The 19,057-nt window shown below is 48.6% G+C and overlaps 1 protein-coding gene across 1 annotated transcript in view; it reads left to right on the forward strand.

Moving 5' to 3' along the window:
• LOC120841721 (parathyroid hormone/parathyroid hormone-related peptide receptor-like) overlaps positions 1-19,057 on the forward strand; it is a 294,650-nt gene that overhangs the window by 51,359 nt on the left and 224,234 nt on the right. The window contains exon 2 of the mRNA XM_040212683.1: positions 14,699-14,812. Within this exon, the coding sequence (XP_040068617.1) occupies positions 14,699-14,812 (114 nt within the window). The remainder of the gene's footprint in view (positions 1-14,698; positions 14,813-19,057) is intronic.

Below are 19,057 nucleotides of genomic sequence, written 5' to 3' on the forward strand. Positions count from 1 at the left end.
CTGAAGTGTTTCCTCCCGATTATGTTGCGTACCGCCGAGACAGAAACAAGCATGGCGGTGGTGTCTTTGTGTTAGTTCACGACAGTTTACAAAGTTCTGAGATCACGTTTGCTGGTTTGAATTGCGAATCTGTATGGTGTAAGATTGCATTAGAAATGCTGAATGTACTGCTCTGGGCTCTTTTTATAGGCCTCCTGGTTCAAACGAAACTACAATCCTTCCCCTTTTTGATATTCTGTCATCTATAAACTATGGCGCCCTTGTGCTTGGTGGTGATTTTAATTTTCCTGATGTGGAGTGGGCAGACGGTCAACCCATAACGTCGAATACATCTTCCGCTTACAGGACTTTCCTTAATTTTATTTCCAGCTTTGAGCTTTATCAGCATGTCTCATTCCCGACAAGGCTAGGCAAAACGAGGGCGAGTACGTTGGATCTGCTTTTTAGTAGTAGAAGGGGCCTCATAACGTCTCTGTCCAGTATTCCTGGTATTAGCGATCATGAACTAATAATTGGAGGCATAACCAGCGCGTCCGAAACCAGTAGACCAAATCCACCTAGAAAAGTTTTCTTCTATAATCGCGGTAACTACCAGGGCATCTCAAGTAATCTTTGTGACTATTTCCCCGAGTTTATAGAGCTTTCCCGCATACTAGATGTTGAAACTCTGTGGAATATCTTTAGGAATAAATTAAATTCTTTAGTTACTGCATTCATCCCCTCCAAAGTACTAAGCTCCAGGCGACGCAGAGACAAACCGTGGATGACCGCGGAACTACGCTCTTTGCACAAAAGAAAAAGGCGAGCATATTTGAGATACCGCAAAAACAACGATAATTGTTCTCTTTCACAGTTAAACATTGTAAGTAAACAATTCAAATCAGTATCGGCTGAATGCAAACTCAGATTTCATGCGTCTTTAAATGATAAACTGAAAAGTAATCTAAAGGAGTTTTGGAAATATGTAAAGTCAAAAAACAAAGTAGCACTCGGAATTCCCCCGATTAGTGACAGTGGTCAAGCTCTTACAGAAGAAGAAGAGAAAGCGACACTCTTTAATAATTACTTTCAATCGGTATTTTCGCCCGCAGTTTCTAATGAGTATCCGCTCTCTTATGATATCTCCTTAAACAGAATGGATGAAATTGAAATTTCTTACTCCGGTATCTTAAAAATGGTAAATGGACTAAAAACAGACAAAGCAGGCGGTCCCGATGGTATACCCAATCGTGTTCTAACTGAATGTTCCGGCATCATCTCATCATATTTAGAAATCCTTTTCAAACAGTCGCTTTCCAGTATAAAACTCCCGAGCGAGTGGAAAACGGCAAACGTTGTTCCGATCCATAAGGATGGACCAAAAAATGTTGTTCAAAATTACAAACCCATTTCTCTTCTGTGCACCTGTTCTAAACTAATGGAACGTATAATCTATAGCAATGTTTACAGTCATCTAAGTAAAAATAGCTATCTCACTCCCTCGCAACACGGCTTTAGAAAGGGATTTTCTTGTGAAACGCAGCTGATTGAGTTTTATCACGATCTTGCATATTCATTTGAAAACAGACTTCAAGTAGATTGCATATTTCTTGATTTTCAGAAAGCGTTTGATACAGTGCCTCATGCCCTTATCATCCATAAACTTTTAAGATTAAACTTACCGACTAACATTATCACATGGCTGACCGACTATCTACAACAGAGAAAACAATCAGTTTTAATCAAAGGCAAGCACTCAGCCCAGGTACCAGTCACATCCGGAGTCCCACAAGGGTCGGTATTGGGACCGCTTTTATTTTTGATTTTTATCAATGATATTACCCAGTCACTGAAATCAAAGGTAAGGCTCTATGCGGATGACTGTGTAGTCTATTCTGAAGTTTGGGAAATTGCCGACTGTTGGGCACTACAAGATGATATCCGCCGTATCTCATCCTGGTGCGACACATGGGGCATGAAGTTAAACATAAATAAATGTAATCACGTACGTTTTACGCGCAAGCGCAAGCCTATCTTATTTACATATGACATCAGCGGAAACTCTTTGGCGACAGTATCAGATGTAAAATACCTTGGTGTATATTTTTCAGCAAACCTTACCTGGATAAAACACGTGGACTACATAACCGCAAAAGCAACTCGGATGCTTAACTTTATTAAAAGAAACTTTAGAGACTGCCCTATGAACATTAAAAGCACATTATATCTTACGTATATCAGACCTATCTTAGAATACGCAAGTGTTTCTTGGGACCCCAGCCCGGCATACCTTGTGAACCAACTGGAGAAGGTACAAAATAGAGCAGCTAGGTTCATAGCAAGTAATTACAATTTTAGATCGAGTATTAGTCAGCTAAAAAGAGAATTGTATTTAGTCTCATTGGCCCACAGAAGGAAGTGTATGCGCTTAAAGTTGTATCATAGCATATTGTCACGGGTGGTGACCAATAAACAAGAAATAAACAGAAATAAATAAACGTTTAATGTGGCGAACTTGTGCCAAAAATAAAGAAGGAAACGGAAGAAAGCAGAGCGTCGCGGGCGTCGAAGTCGGCGTGTCAGCAGAGTCGAACGCTGGGGCGAAACTGACTCGACAAGGTCGCGGGCGGCCCCTTATCTAGAGTGCGCCGCTATCTTGAAGATTCGGCGAAAGCGGTTCGAGCGTCGCGTGATCGGGGCGAGAATGAACACGCACTTTCTAGAAAACAAAAGCAGGGATAAATGATAGAAGTTACGTGCGGTACATGAATAAACGGGAACTTTCTGGAGGACCGTGACCGAGCGTTGCTTTCTCAGCCTTGCGCGCGGCATTACTCCCCCCTTTAAAAGTGCATCGCCCCGATGCAGTGTAAAACAAATCAAAATAAAAAAGAACGATAAACTAAAGAGTCTTTTGGAGCACAAAAGGTCCACAGTCCTATCGAGCGTAGTACGGCTTCAGGCGCACGACGTGGACGACCTCAGGTCGTGGTGGGCGGCGTGACGATGTTCGTGTTCCGTCGGGCATCACCTCGTAGTTCAGCTCGCCGAGGCGACGAAGTACCTTGTATGGTCCAAAGTACCGTTTCAGCAGTTTCTCACTGAGGCCACGGCGACGGATGGGCGTCCACACCCACACCCTGTCTCCGGGCTGGAAGTGGACGTCCCTGCGACGAAGGTTGTAGCGGCCGGCGTCGACGCGTTGCTGGTCTTGAATCAGGAGTCGGGCGAGCTGGCGAACTTCTTCGGCGCGTTGAGCAACCGCCTGGGCGTCGTCGCTCTCGTTGTCAGATGGCTCATGGGGCAGCATGGCGTCCAGCATGGTCGTTACCTTCCGACCATGTACCAGCTGGAAAGGGGTGAATCCAGTGGTCTCTTGAACCGCCGTATTGTAGGCGAACGTGACGTAGGGCAGCACCTCGTCCCACGTCTTGTGCTCTACGTCGACGTACATAGAGATCATATCGGCGATTGTCTTGTTGAGTCGCTCGGTCAGTCCGTTGGTCTGCGGGTGGTATGCAGTGGTTCGACGATGGCCGGTGCCACTGAGACGAAGGATCTCTTGCGTCAGCTGGGCCATGAACGAAGATCCGCGATCTGTAATCAGAACCTCGGGAGCGCCGTGCCGGAGGACGATGGACTCGATGAAAAACTTGGCGACTTCCACAGCAGTCCCTGAAGGAAGAGCTTTCGTTTCGGCGTACCGCGTGAGATAATCTGTGGCGACGATGATCCAGCGGTTCCCCGACGTCGAAGGCGGAAAAGGACCAAGTAGATCCATTCCGATCTGCTGGAAGGGTGTAGTTGGAGGAGAAATGGGCTGCAGAAGTCCGGCCGGCCTCGTCGGCGGTTTCTTACGTCGCTGGCACTCGTGGCATGATCGTGTGTATAGGTGGACGGTCTTGGGGAGCTTCGGCCAGTAATACTTTTCACGAATACGGGCCAGTGTCCGGCTGTAACCAAGGTGTCCGGATGTCGGGTCGTCGTGGCAGGCTTGGAAGATCTCCTCTCGAAGGTCACTCGGGATTACCAGCAACCAAGGTGTGTTGTTGTTGCCGAAGTTCTCTTTGTAGAGTACACCTTGTCGGATGGCGAAGGTCGGCAGTACTCGTGAGAAGACACGTGGCACGGTACTCCTGCCCCCTTCCAGGTGCTCGATTAATGCGCGCAGCTCAGGATCGTCCCGTTGACGTCGTGCCATATCGTCGGTGTTCACTGCTCCTAGAAAGCACTCGTCGTCATTGTCGTCGCTGCAGCCGGAAGGGGTTTCGACGGGGGCTCTGGACAGGCAGTCGGCGTCGCTGTGCTTGCGGCCTGACTTATAGACCACTGTCATGTTGAACTCTTGTAGTCGAAGACTCCATCGAGCGAGGCGTCCTGACGGGTCCTTCAGCTTCGCAAGCCAGCAGAGCGAGTGGTGGTCCGTGACTACACGGAACGGGCTGCCGTACAAGTACGGACGAAACTTCGTTATTGCCCAGACGACCGCAAGGCATTCTTTCTCAGTTGTGGAGTAATTTTTCTCTGCCTTGGACAATGTCCGACTTGCGTAGGCGATGACTCGCTCGATGCCTTCTTGCACTTGGACTAGTACTGCGCCCAGTCCCGCGTTACTTGCGTCCGTGTGAATTTCTGTTTCCGCATCCTGGTCGAAATGTCCAAGCACAGGAGGAGTCTGGAGTCGTCGTTTCAGTTCGTCGAATGCCTGCTGTTGCTCCTCGGCCCATTCGAACTTCTTGGCGTCCTTCGTGAGATTCGTAAGTGGTGCGGAAATCCTTGCGAAATCCCGAACGAAGCGTCGATAATAGGCACAAAGTCCAAGGAATCTTCGCACGGCCTTCTTATCTGTCGGCGCTGGAAATGCCGCGACGGCGCGAGTCTTCTCGGGGTCTGGGCGGACGCCTTCGTTACTAACCACGTGGCCAAGGAACTTCAGTTCGTCATAGGCGAACCGGCACTTTGACGGCTTGAGTGTGAGTCCGGCGGTCTGAATGGCTTGAAGAACAGCTCGGAGTCGTCTCAAGTGCTCGTCGAAGTCAGCTGAAAATACTACGACGTCGTCAAGGTAGACGAGACAACTCTGCCACTTCAGCCCTGCCAGTACGGTGTCCATGACACGCTGGAAAGTTGCTGGCGCTGTGCATAGTCCGAAGGGCATCACCTTGAACTCGTACAGTCCATCCGGCGTGACGAAGGCTGTCTTCTCTCGGTCCCGTTCGTCGACCTCGATTTGCCAGTAGCCGCTCTTCAGGTCCATCGATGAAAAGTATCGAGAGTGGCGCAGCCGGTCTAGAGTGTCGTCGATGCGGGGGAGTGGGTAGACGTCTTTCTTCGTAACCGTGTTGAGCTGCCGGTAGTCCACGCAGAACCGAAGAGTTCCGTCCTTCTTCTTAACCAGCACGACTGGAGAGGCTCATGGACTGCTTGAAGGTTGGATTATGTCGTCATTCAGCATCTCTTGAACTTGCTGATGGATCACCTCCCTTTCCTTAGCGGAGACTCTGTACGGCGATCGATGCACAGGGCGCGCGTCGTCCTCAGTAACGATGCGGTGCTTGGCAACCGCGGTCTGGCGCACCTTCGACGACGTCGCAAAGCAGTCGCGGTATTCGGCGAGGAGGTTAACCAGCTGACGCCGTTCAGGGTCCGGAAGCTTAGGGTCAATGTCGAGCTGCGCTGGCGACGTACTGTCTTGCTGGGGCGGCGAGGATTCGTCAGTGATCGCAGTGATTTCGGCGGGGTTTCGGAGTTTCTCGACGTGGCCCACGGCTGCACCTTTCGTGAGGTGTTGCGTTTCGTTTCGGAAGTTCGTCACGAGGGCCACAGTCCGCCCATCCTGAAGTTCAGCTACTCCCCTTGCGACGCCTATGCCTCTTCCCAGGAGCAATTGGAGGCTTCCCTCGAGAAGAACTTCGCCACAGGAAGCTTCATCGATCCCGACAAGTACGAAAACACTCGACCGCGGTGGTAGGTTTACGTGGTTTGCGAGGACTCGGACCGTGGGTGTCGTCGCTTCGGGTTCCTTCGCTGGTGGAGCAGGTTTTCGTAGCGTCAGCCGGTTTGTTCCGAGGTCGATGACGGCGCCATACTCGCAGAGAAAGTCCATTCCGAGGATAACGTCCCTCGAACAGTCTTGCAGAACGACGAACTTGACAGGGCACGTTTCACCGTGGATTTCGACGCGAGCAGTGCATCTCCCGACTGGTGTGATGAGATGTCCTCCGGCGGTTCGTATTTGGGGTCCTTCCCACGGCGTCATGACTTTTCGAAGGCGGCGGGAGAGCCTCCCACTCAAGACTGAGTAGTCTGCTCCGGTGTCCACGAGTGCCGATGCGTCGTGACCGTCGATGACGACGTTTAGGTTGTTGGACACCGTTGCAGGGGCGTCGTAGCGATGCGTGGCGTCGGGAGAGTGGGAGCGCTCCGGCGTTCTTGGAGGCTCTTTACGTCGGTCGTCTTCGGCAACTCCACCTCCAGGGGTTGCCGCGCCTAGTTTCCCCGGCGAGGAGCGAGGGGCGACAGGCTTTCACGTCGGGGTCGGTGCATCGGCGAAGCTGGACGTCGTGGCGATGGCGACCGGAACTCTCGGCGGGACGCAGGCTCGGGGGACTGGGGTCGTCGCAGGTACTCGTCGATCTCCCGAGGGCGTTCACCACACCGGGGGCGCGGGTCGTTTGGGTGGAATCCGCGCAGCCCGAGTCGTCGGTATGGGCATCGGCGGTACACATGGTCGGCTTCCCCGCAGTGGTAGCAGAGCGGGCGTCGGTCGGCCGTTCGCCACACGTCGGTCTTCCTCGACGAGGGTTGCTCCGGGCGAACGTCGTGGACTTGTCCTTCCTGGCGTCGAGGATACTGTGGCATCGGAGGGCCTCGTCGGGGTGGCGCCGTGGTCTGGCGGTTAGCTTGCGGCGATCTTCGGGCCATGGCGGCGTAGCTCAGAGTAGGCTCCTCTGGCGTCGTCGTTTTGATCGGAATCTCAGGTTGGAAGGCTCGGTGGACTTCCTCTCGGACGACCTCGGCGAGCGACAGGGAGGACGAGCGATCCGTAGCGGGGAGCATCTTGCGGATTTCTTCCCGGACGACTTCACGGATGATGTCACGGATGCCTGGGAGGTCGGTACCAAGGTCGTATCCGGATGTCGCCAGAGTAGTCACGCCAGGGTGCCGCTCGTAGTGTCTGGCGCGTGCTAGTAGCGCACGCTCCATATTCGTCGCCTCCGTGACGAACCCGTCGACAGTTGTCGGAGGATTGCGAATGAGACCTCCGAATATCTCGCTTTTGACACCCCTCATCAGGTGTCGCAGCTTCTTCTCCTCTGTAGCCTGAGGATCGGCGCGGGCGCTCAGGCGAAGAACATCCTCAACGAAGCTGGTGATGCTCTCGTCGGGGCCTTGAGTCCTGGTGCGCAGTAAGTCTTCGGCTCTCTCTCGGCGATGCTGGTTGACAAATGTCGCCTTCAGCTGGCTCTTGAAAATGTCCCAGGATGTCAATGAAGACTCGTGATTTTCATACCAGCTTCTGGCAGTCCCCTCGAGCGAGAAGTACACGTTTTGCAGCCGTTGCTCGTTGGTCCAGCTATTGTGGCGGGCGACGCGTTCGAATTGGTCGATCCAATCTTCAACGTCTTCGTGGAGTTCGCCGTGGAACGGAGCCGGTGTCCGAGGAGCGACGGGTAGGTAGACGACGGCAGGAGCGGCGGGGGTCTGCGACTGGTTGGCCATCGTCGGCTGCCTGGTCCTGGGTGGTAGAAGTCCGTATTCCGGGTTTAGCCCTTGGGTGCGGCGACTTGATCGAGTCTCGATCTGGTCTTCGTTGGGTCCTCGGGAGCTTGGATTCGGACTTGTACTGCGGGAACTTGGGGGGCTGCGCTGTACGGACATGCGATTACCCCGCACCTCCACCAGAATGTCACGGGTGGTGACCAATAAACAAGAAATAAACAGAAATAAATAAACGTTTAATGTGGCGAACTTGTGCCAAAAATAAAGAAGGAAACGGAAGAAAGCAGAGCGTCGCGGGCGACGAAGTCGGCGTGTCAGCAGAGTCGAACGCTGGGGCGAAACTGACTCGACAAGGTCGCGGGCGGCCCCTTATCTAGAGTGCGCCGCTATCTTGAAGATTCGGCGAAAGCGGTTCGAGCGTCGCGTGATCGGGGCGAGAATGAACACGCACTTTCTAGAAAACAAAAGCAGGGATAAATGATAGAAGTTACGTGCGGTACATGAATAAACGGGAACTTTCTGGAGGACCGTGACCGAGCGTTGCTTTCTCAGCCTTGCGCGCGGCAATATTTCATAATTACCTCGGCATAAATAAAGCTAACTACATGCTGCCTCCCCACTTCACATCAGGAAGAAGAGATCACTCAAAAAAGTGAGAGAGTACAACTGTAGGACGGATGTATTTAAAACTTCTTTTTTTCCCTCTACAACAACCGACTGGAACTCTCTACCGGAAGATACAATCAACATCACATCTACGGCTTTGTTCTTCGATAATATTGTAAATGGTGACTTCCTCAACTGATTTGTGCGTACTCATGCCCATGCCACTGTTCAAGTGAGTATACCATGTAAATACTACAAATCTGTTTTGCGCGCTCATGTTATCGTGCCCTGTGATTTTGTACATTTGCTCATGTATGTGCATCCCTCCCTCGCAATAATGCCTTAGTTAGGCGCTGCGAGGTAACCTGAATAAATAAATAAATAAATAAATAAATAAATAAAAAGCCTGCACTCCGGACCCGCCGACTCTGGTTGTCGCCCGTTCTTCAGAGAAAACAGTCGGAGTCCGTGTGCAGGCCTGTGGATCGTCCTTTCAACACCAGCGCTGCGTAGGTTAGCTGTTCCGGGCTATCACAACCAGGGTCTCGCTGCGGAGCCACTCAGGGACCGTCATAGCCCAGGCCGGTATGGCCAGGGCTCACCGTTTCCGCCGGTTTTGATCCGAACCTCGATGGTAGAATGCACCCGTCAATCGCTATGGGCTAGACTATAGGTGCCTCAATGTCTTTCGGTATAGACGCTTTATACACGCTCCAAATTACAGCCGCCATTGTTGATCTCCAGTTGTCTTTCTCAGATTCCCAGTAACTAAAGCGGGCGTTGACAAGCCTCCACAAGGGTCAGTGCTGTGGAGCAGAACACAGTAGAAAATAAAAGGGCCATAACCTGTTCTGCTGTGGTACGATTAAGTGAAGTGGAAGTAATAAGCGGAAAGAAAAACTGAAGGTCGGTTATGGCGGCACCCACGCACAGCTGCTGCAAAGCGTCTATAGGGTGATGCCACCCTTTGTAGTACCCGATGCCGACAGCACGCGCTCACGGGTAAAATCGAAAGAAATTGACGAAAAAAATGCCGCCATAGCACAGTCAGAGCCAAAAACGCGTGCAGGGACACGTTCTTTAACGCGCTTCTGAACAAAAACTAAAAATAAATGTGTGAGACAAAATGGCCAGATGTCTCCACCCTTAGCATAGCGCGCATGAACGCACCCAAGGCTAGACCAGCCAGAACGGCTCTATCGTTCCTGTCCGGCCTCATCCTCGTGCAGCACACTCTTCCCCTTTCCTCGCCTGCTGGACCCCGCTCGCGCCTCGCTCGGCCGTCCTCTTCTTCTTCCGACGCCCCCACACACTAGGATAAAATGGGGATAATTAGAACCAAACTCTGCATGCTAGAGAATATTATGCACACTGCGAATCCTGGTGTAAAAAGGCGACCTGCAACAAACTGAACGTCTGAGAAGTATATTTACGCTTCCCGTGAGCATTTTCTAAAGAAGAACTTTAACATCCTCTTTTCTGTACGCCGTCACATTCGTTGCCAGACTTAGCATTAAATTTGATTGCCGAAACAAACAAAACTTTATGTGCTACGAAAATCTACTAGTTGAATACTCAGAGGTGTGGAAAGTTTTGGTTGCGACCGGGCGTGCCGAGCGGCTACGCACGTGGAACGGGCCGACGGGCCTCTCGCTTGAAGCCCTGATCACCCTATTCTCGACGTCACAGCGAAGCAACAATCGGCCCGAATGTTCCTACCGTTTTTCTCTATGTGAATGCCTAAGTGACTCGTAAACAACTTGTATAAATATGTTATTTTGCCGAGTAATCTGCAAAACGAGTTCGTCAGGCCACTTTTCAAGCCTACACATATATTTTCGTTCACTTCAACAATTTATGTAAAATTTACTTGCCTGATCCGTCGAACTGCAGTAATCCACTTCTGTCGCCATATCGATTCCCAAGATTGCGAAGGGAAACGGTAAAGTTTGACGCTTGAGTCACCTTCGCGACTGTGCCCGTCTTTCACGCAGCAGTATTAACGTTTATTTTAGGGGGAACTCTAGGTGTAGGCGAGATGCCACAGGAACCCGGTGAGGTCGCAGAGACGTGAAGTTGGGACTTAATTTTACGAAAAGCGGTTCCAAAAAGGCTCAAGCCGATTCGAAATTCCAGGTTCACACGTGGTTTCTAAATACTCCCGCCAGCAGTCCCGCGACCCGCGTCGTCCTGGCCTACCAAATTGCTTTTATTTTGCGGCCGCTAGATGGCGCAACGTGTAGCGCCAAACTGTATTGCCGGTTGCCTTTGGCGATCGCAACACCGCCGTTTCTTCCGCAGAGGCCACTCCGGGAACTGCACGCCCAGAGCCGTATATTGGGAGAGTTTGGCCAGTGGGTGTGGCGACGAAGGCGCCGAAGAGGAGAAAAGTAAATGAAAGGGAGGAGAGCGCCGAAGGGGCGAGAGAGAAAGAAGGGAGCAGAGAGGAGATGACCGCCATTTTTTAGCAACGCTGTCGGAGATGAGCACTGCTGAGGCTACGCGTCGTCTGCTACGGGCCGACTTCTTTTTCGTCTGAACAAAAAGTTTGTGGCCATACGCCGAAAAATCTTAATTTATTAGCTTTTTAAACCACCAAGGAATAACAGAATGTCATTTTCTTGCCAGAGCCAGCGATATTAAATGAAATAATCGAGATTTAGATGCCGATCTCATGCATTCCGCCGGAAGAATGAATGAAAATGGCGGCCCTCCCCACCAGCTGGGAGCGGCCGGGAGTTCACGCGCATGCGCTCATGCCTCTCGCTCTGCGCCGCGTGCTGATTGGCTCACTCGGGAGGAGAGCGTTACGGCGGCGTGATCATGGACTGACCAAACTCTCCCCATATACGGCTCTGTGCACGCCTGCACGTATCGGTTGAGGACGAGTCGCGCAAGGGTCGGTGGCGCCATCTCGCAGTGCATTTTCGCCGTAGCGAGAGATTTGAACTTTCAAGTTTTGACTGGTCGCTAAAGGGTGGTGCTGTCATCACATTTCCTTTGGTCTCGGTGGGTACGAGCAGTCCGGGTTTCAAGGGTGAGCTTCGCTACTGAGTGTTTCAGCAACGTTGAACGGAGCTGTTAAACGCGCGAACAAGTAACGTGTCGTTGCCAGACGAGAAGGCGACGCACCTAATGGAAGGTCAAAATACGCGCAATGTTTATTCTGATTATAATGCAAATAAATGCAAAGGCGCAAGCGAGCTGGACAAGAATCACGAGAAGGATCACAAGGAGGAAAAAGGACAAACACTCCAGGGATCATTTTCGTCATTTTTTGCTCAACTCGCTTGCACCTTTGCATTTACTTCAATTATAATCGTAACCTTCAAATGCAAGGCTTTCACCCGTTTGCTGTACTGAATTAGAACTCCTGGTTAGCTCAGTTGATAGAGCGCTCTACTGGAAGGGGAGAGGTCCCGGGTTTGATACCCGAACCAGACGTATTTTTTCGGTCGCGCTCCAGTCACCTTGTGTTTGGAGATATGTGTTTGTCCTTTGTCCTTCTTGTGCCCCTTCTTCAGGGATTACTTTTCGTCGTATTTATTCCGCATTCCTAGTTTTAGCTGTGTGGCATCATAAAACGCATCAACGGTCGGAATAATTGCTAAAAACATACTCAGTATTGTTCAGGGATTCTCGGACCAAACTGAATTTTAATCTCGACCCCAGATTCGTTGATACTTTACTTATTCAACGAAGAAGTATTTCTCCCGTTCTTTACATAAGGAAAGTGTGGAGCGGGTTCCTGAATCGAAATGGCACCTTTCCTTAAGTGAGGCTATTCTCTTTCTTTGCGCATGGTTAGAAAAGGTTAAAAGTAAGGGCTCGATCTTAAATTCGGGTATAGTCACGGGCATGCCCCTAAAATGAAGTCCGTGGTTTCCGCCACATTTCAGGCATCGAGTAAACCAACTTTTAGTCTCCAGAGTCAGCGCTGTACCCACGTACTCCACAGCCGTACTGCAGAGCAATACCGCACACCAAAGCACAGTGCCAAGATGCCTAAGCACAAACGCCCAGATGGTTTTGTAGCGGGTTGTATGTTTGTGTGTGTTTTTTAAAGAGATCGTCGTAATAAAGGAACAGTTTTGAAAGCCAAATGGATGTGAAAGTAAAATGAAACGGATGACGCAAAGAAATGGTTTTGAATCCGTCCCACTTTTCAAGAATATCCCACTTGAGCACTACATTAAAAAAAATATCTTATGCTACCATTATTTTTAACTGGGACATGCGGACTCTACGTAGTGAGGCCACCTAAAAGCTGGTAACTGCTCTAGGCCTGCTTACTGAGGCGGCAAACGGAAGGAATTATCCCTAGACTCATTCCGCAACTGATTGGCTGCACTTGAAGTGTAACCAGGTTGTGAATATCGAATAAAAATATTCATGAACGCGAAAAATATATAATGGCCGTAATAGGTTTTCCTGATTTTGCTAACAGTATATGAGTTATTTCAAAGCGTGTTTTTTAGTATATTTATATTTACACATCAGTATTCCGTTGAAGACGCTTACGAGTTCCGTTGTCCCCATAGCAAGAATACTTTAGAAATTGATTTTTGTACTTACATTTTCATACTTGTTGTATGCAACGAAAAGGTGTGTTTCTCAAAAGCGACATTGAGAAACCCAATGCACTCTCTCATAGCTCGAGAGAGATGAAACCTCAAGCATTCTTTGACGCTTACATCAATTTGAAAGCTTTATAATGTATATCTTTATTTATTTCGCAAAATATTGGGCCTACATATAGTTCGGTTATAATTACAGTTCTAATAAGTAATAAGTTTTATGGATATATGCTCAACTATAGTAGATATCGGCTTGAGGCTGTGAGTGAAGAAGCCTGAGCATTTTACAGCTTGACGTTTCTTCAATACGAACATCTCCGTTCTCCCAAAAGTTGTACATAATGTGACTTGTTCAGAATAACGAGACAATAATCCAAGTATATAGGCAGTTTGTCCTTGAAAGTGTCGTTCATATAGCGGTGTATTTACGTTAACTGGGTTTATTTTGAAGGGACATCCTCTATTACCCCCTTGAAGCAGAAAAATGACCCCTACGACCCATATCCCAGATTATCATAAGAAAGAACCATATATCATATAATATCCCACTTAAAACAAACACAGAAGCCAAATTATGTCCGGCTATGGTTGCCTAACATATTTTGCCTCTGAGAGGGCACATTAATAAAATTTGTTTATAAACTAATCTTAAAGACTTTTGCGATTAGCGAACTTTCATTTTAATGGATGTGGCGCACCGGAGCCGACTACATTACGCATTTTATACGTTTATCACGCGCAAAAAAGTATAGGAACATGTTTTCAGTCACTTAAACTCGTGTCGTCTACAAATAAAATAACTAGCTATTCTTTTTTATGCGCGTCTTTCATATGGTATTAGGCGATGTCGGTCGTATGTATCCATATAATTTTCCTCGATAAGGAACCGCACAGCATCCGGTGGAATTGCAGCAGTAACGTAAAGAACGGCGAGGAACGAATCGCGAAGAGACAAGCGTGAATGCACTAAGCCAAGAAAACGTTCTGTTGGGCTAGTTGGTTCATGTCTGGATAGAAGCGACGAAGGACAGGGACGAAGTAAAGGAGGCAACACTCTATGTTGTCCTTACCTCCTTCACTTTGTCCCTGGCCTTCGCCGCTTCTGTCCAGTAACTAAGCAAAGCCCTCCTTTTTTCTTTTTTTTTCTTTTTGTAAGCCGTCAGTTACCACATGATTCTAGTCACCGCTAAAATAAGGAACGCGTGGCGTAATCTTTAATTACATTTTTTTCGCTCTTTTATGATTCGTTCGTTTCTTGTATCGGTATGGTGCCTGGAGCGCCTCTCCGACTGGTGTTTTTAGCGTCCTATCTCACCAATACATCAGAAGTGGTCCCAAAACGGCAACAAGTTACGTCATCAAAGCCGGAGTGTCACGCTGTCGGATGTCGAAATCCTAGCGGTTGATCGTAGAAATGCTGGCGAAAATCACGATCGAACGCGAGTGTCGCTCTCGTCGCAGCGTCCCAACTTCTGGTTGCCGAAACTTCCGCGGGCTGCCACACTGGAGAGTTACATCCAGCAGAACAGTCGTCTGCCACATCCACCAAAATTGTTGGGACGCCGCCAGGATCGGGACCGTCGACAGCGCGACACTTCTCTGACGTCATCAGTCGGAAATCGAGGACCCACTTTTCTGGACGCGGTAAACGCACCAATCGGAGACGCGTTCCAAGCGCCATAGTATCAACTAATGTCACAGTTTGATTGACTGCAGAGCGATCATATGATGCCAAGAATGCAACGCGCACAGCGTTTCTTGTGTCTCGCGAAAACATTGTTGCCTCAAATAAGCCTGCATGCGTGCGTACGCAGGACTCCCGACATGTCCCGGCGTCTGGGACGGAATCCTATGCTGGCAACCAGCTCTTGCAGGGACCATGGCCCAGGTCAACTGCCCGCACTACGTCTACGGCTTCGACAAACGAGGTGCGTTTCGCCTACTTCGGACAACAGCTACCGGGTCCGTAAGAGAAAGTGAAAGCGTATTTATGTGGCCCTTATAAATAAAGGACGCGTAGTAGAAAAAAGCTTAAACTCAGTCAGAATATAACCCTGGCGGCGGTGACAAAATCCAACATTTCGGGAACATAACATGTCCTGGATCAAATTTTAAGACAAAACAACAGAATGTCTCTACGAACTGATGTTCCCCAACTGAGGCTAAATTTTGTCAAACGTAGGAGCATTTAATTTAGTGGAAAAATGAACTTCTTAAAAAAATACAAGATTAAATTACTTGTTTTGTGTGTTTTTTCGGAACGAAGAGCGCCGTAATTAGCTCCTCTGGATAACGCAGTTCATTTTCAAATTATACGATTAGCCCTTAGCCTTATAAGAAATTAGCAGTGGCGTGTGAATCCACAGTAGGAACATCGGAAGTTGGGACAATTTATCGCTTCCTAATGTGTATCTTTAACTTTTGCACTATATTTCACCTTACATGAAAAAACCATCGCCTATATCAGTTGGGAAAGTGACGCGGTCAACTATAACAATTCAAAAGAGTATATACAATGTCACGTTATGTCGTCGCATGACAAAATGACGTCATATGACATCATGGCGTCATGTGATTTTTGTAATATTGTAACGTCTCGTGGCGATATCCATCACGGACTACCTATGTCATTTCAAGTGGAAGAAGAGCTGCTGACAGCTATAGCTACAAAAATGACTCGGGCTTTTTGAGTGATATTAGTATATATCCGCCGTATCGGCAGGCTACATTTAAGTATTACCTTCCTAGCTTACATCACGGGACCACACTCGGGTTTTTGCTCAGATCGTCTTCTTTGTAGTAGGTTCAGTCGATTTACCCGCACCACTTGCACCAGCTGCACTCGGTTAACGTACGGCCATATTTGGCTTATAAAAGCACCATATATATAAAAAAACATAGAAATGGAAGTACACGCTTTTCACTTTTCTGCACCGCGCAGCATCTTTCTGGATGGGTACAGGCTAGCAGAACTAAATTCAATAAGCCCAGTAACTGACAGCGTGAGAAGCCGAGAGAGGAGCTTTGTTGTCCCGCCTGCAACGGGGGCTTTATATCTACGAGTACGCTCCTGCTTCTCGTGGCCCTCGAGCGTGCGCGCGCATTCGAAGTATGGCGGAAGACAGACGCTTCCGCCGTGCTGAAGGCCGGTCACTGCAAGAGCGAGACGCCCTGAATTTCTCATCCTCACAGCGACTATAGTGCTGCGTTTCGATTAACCTGCAAGTTACGAATTGCTCTTCAAGCCATTTTTTTTTAAATTTAGTTGCTTCGTCAAACATGGCTGCACGTGATTTGACAAAGATGATATTTTCGGTAGATGCAGAGACATATATATATAGTGCGATTAAACGGCACTAAGGCTATGTCGAAAACAAAAATCGTAAAATTTGGGTATCGGTGATGGTGGATGACGAGCGAAGCTGTTTAGCACACGACACAGACCCGCCCCGCAGAGCCGGCGGAAACTAGACACGCGCGACGTGACCACCACCCGGCGGAAAATAGACGCGCTCGATGGGACCCGGGAGAGCGGAAGGAAAGGAAACTAGGCACGCAAGCGGGGGCTTAGAACGACGACAAAGAGAGGGTGGTGCGAGCGTAAGCATGGCCGACGTGGGTCGCGCAGGTGGAAATATTTGAGAAACCTAAATTATCTACCTGAGAGTCTACTCATCTTGAAAATGGTGGCTATTGATAAATCACCTACTGAAAATGCATATCCAAGTGATGAGACGTATAAGCTTTTGCATAGAGTGTAGAGATTTTGCATCAAATTCGGACCTGAGTTTTGTTGACGCACTTGAAACATTCACGGAATCCTAGCCATAAACAGCTTCTCTGTAAAACAAAGTACACACAAGACAGGTACTTTAGGTTGTATCCTGTTGGCCAAAGCAATGAATGTTTTTTTTTTTTTTTTTTTTTTTAGGAACAGAATTTAGCAAACGAAGTATGGAAACAAAAGAACACTATTTCGCCAGTTTAACACAACACCGCGGGTTAAAGGAACAACGTAACGCTGTTTTTGTTTTGCTTATTATTGTTGTTCGCTTCTGCGGAATTATTTACTTTTCCCTCGAGAACTGTTACACTTCTTTACAAGTAAGCTTTCCTTCTGAGCTCCCCGTTTTACGGAGTGAACGTGCCTCGAATCTAAAGAGATGTGCTGAGATTCCAAGACGGAGAAAATCTTCGCCCTTGCCACGTTTTTTGCTTAGATGCTCAAAATATTTGGTAAAAAGGCGTAGAATTATAAACGATGGCTGTCAGGTTCAATAGCGCGACCCGAGTTCAGCTCGCACTGCTTTGTCAAGAAGTGTCTCCGCCGTAAAGGGCATACGCAACAACCTGCGCTTTGCTGAGGACAATAATAACAACTTTATAAGAGACGCGGGGAAAACTAGACTCAAAAGACATAAAGAGGCACATTCTACACAATGTACTTTGCTCAAATGACAACAACGAGCTCTATGGGGCGGGATGCTATTTAGGGAAGCGCTCTCTTTGGGACAGCTCGAATGAAACGAAGAACAATTAAACTGAACTTTGTTCGGCACTTTAATCCCCGTAAAAGTCCACTTCGGCGATTCGGATAATGAAGAGGAAATGCTCCGGTACCCCCGTGACATCCGTCGGTCGAACTCTTAGATGCTCCTGGCAAGTGACACGGTGCGCGAGTAATCCCACTTCTGATTGCAATCCGCTTGACCAGGTTGGAGTAGGATCAAGAAACAACAAATTCTGCTCTTCGACAACGCAAAATTAGCTGTGACCCGAAAAATTGCTCCGTAGTTTTTTTTGTTTTTTTTTTTCTCGACAACAAATCCTATGGGACAGGTTTCTCAGCGGTTCCGCGGAAGCGTTGCACGTGACGTCACAGTCTAAAGTGACGTCACTCCCTTACACGCCGTGGAGTTACTTGATGTAACGGTGTCTCGTAACATCACAATGTGGTGTGACGGCCCAGTCTCCTGTGACGACCACACGATATCACTCGACGAAAACTCAAATCACCACGTCACTTGACATCACAGTGTCACGTAGCGTCACGTCAGTGTCAAAAGACGCCGCATTGTCAAGTGGCAATACAGTGTGTCGCGCCATACCGTGACGTTTAGCGGCATACTTTTTCCGCTGAATTTAGCTGAATAGTTTATCAGCTGTATTATTGGACTATATTGATCGGGATTATACCTGGATGAAGTGTGATTTGTGTTTAGTTCGTGCGCTGCACAGTGTGCCGTACCTCGGTTCTTGACACATTTAGTGTGCATGACATGGCAAAAAACGGGATTCTGCTGCTGTTGTTTTTTTTTTTTTTGCATGGGCAGTTGGCGGTACCATGAAAAAAAAGAGAGAGGCGATTGAACGGCGCCGCTTTTTCACAGAGCAAGTGTGTGGGGGATTTCGCTCCCATTTCTAAAGAACACCGTGAGATGGCGCAGCATGACAAGAGCACCAGGAGACCTCTTTATTCGCGCGCACGTTAAGTCCGCGAGTAGTGCGAGCGCGCCGGCACGAAGGCCGCGTGGCGCGAGACTGCGCCTGCGCGACGAGTCCCACCCCGACAGTGCCCTTGACGAAAGATGCGCGAAGCTTGAGTTAGAATTTCTACCTCTTTTCTAGCCTTCTATTCACATTTTTATCTTCCACCGTGTTTAACAAAACTCGGGCCTAGAAGAAAAAAAAATTGTGGCGTTCTTTCCTTTTAAATTTTCGTAATGCTCGAAATGCTGGGTCATCTGCTAGAAGGCATTGCTAAAAGGGGAAAGGGATGGTAAGAGAAAGGGAGTGGAAGGGAGCAGAGGGATGAGGTGAGGGAATCAGTGTCTGAATGTGAACACGAGTACAGGGAGATGGCGTATAATTTCTGTTGTCGTGAAAAGGTGCAGCTCAGTTCCGCTTGTGTACGAGCATGATGTCCATGCACGAAGGTTGACGATGCTGCCGGAGTAATTTGTAATTGGCTGTTTGTCCCTGATCTCGTTGGTGTTCCTACTTTGACTGTCGTCAAGGGCAAGGTTGGATCACAGATGATGCCTGATGCTGGCTAGGGTTGCAGTCTTTTTTCCCTTGTTTTCTTTCCCTTCTTTCTTCCGATGTAGTAGAGATAATTGACTTGGAAGGTGTAGTTGTAATAGCTAACACAAACTAAAGGTTTAGCTCAACGC

The sequence above is a fragment of the Ixodes scapularis genome, unplaced genomic scaffold (genome assembly GCF_016920785.2).
Source record: "Ixodes scapularis isolate PalLabHiFi unplaced genomic scaffold, ASM1692078v2 PGA_scaffold5__190_contigs__length_132052651, whole genome shotgun sequence".
NCBI lineage: Eukaryota > Metazoa > Arthropoda > Arachnida > Ixodida > Ixodidae > Ixodes > Ixodes scapularis.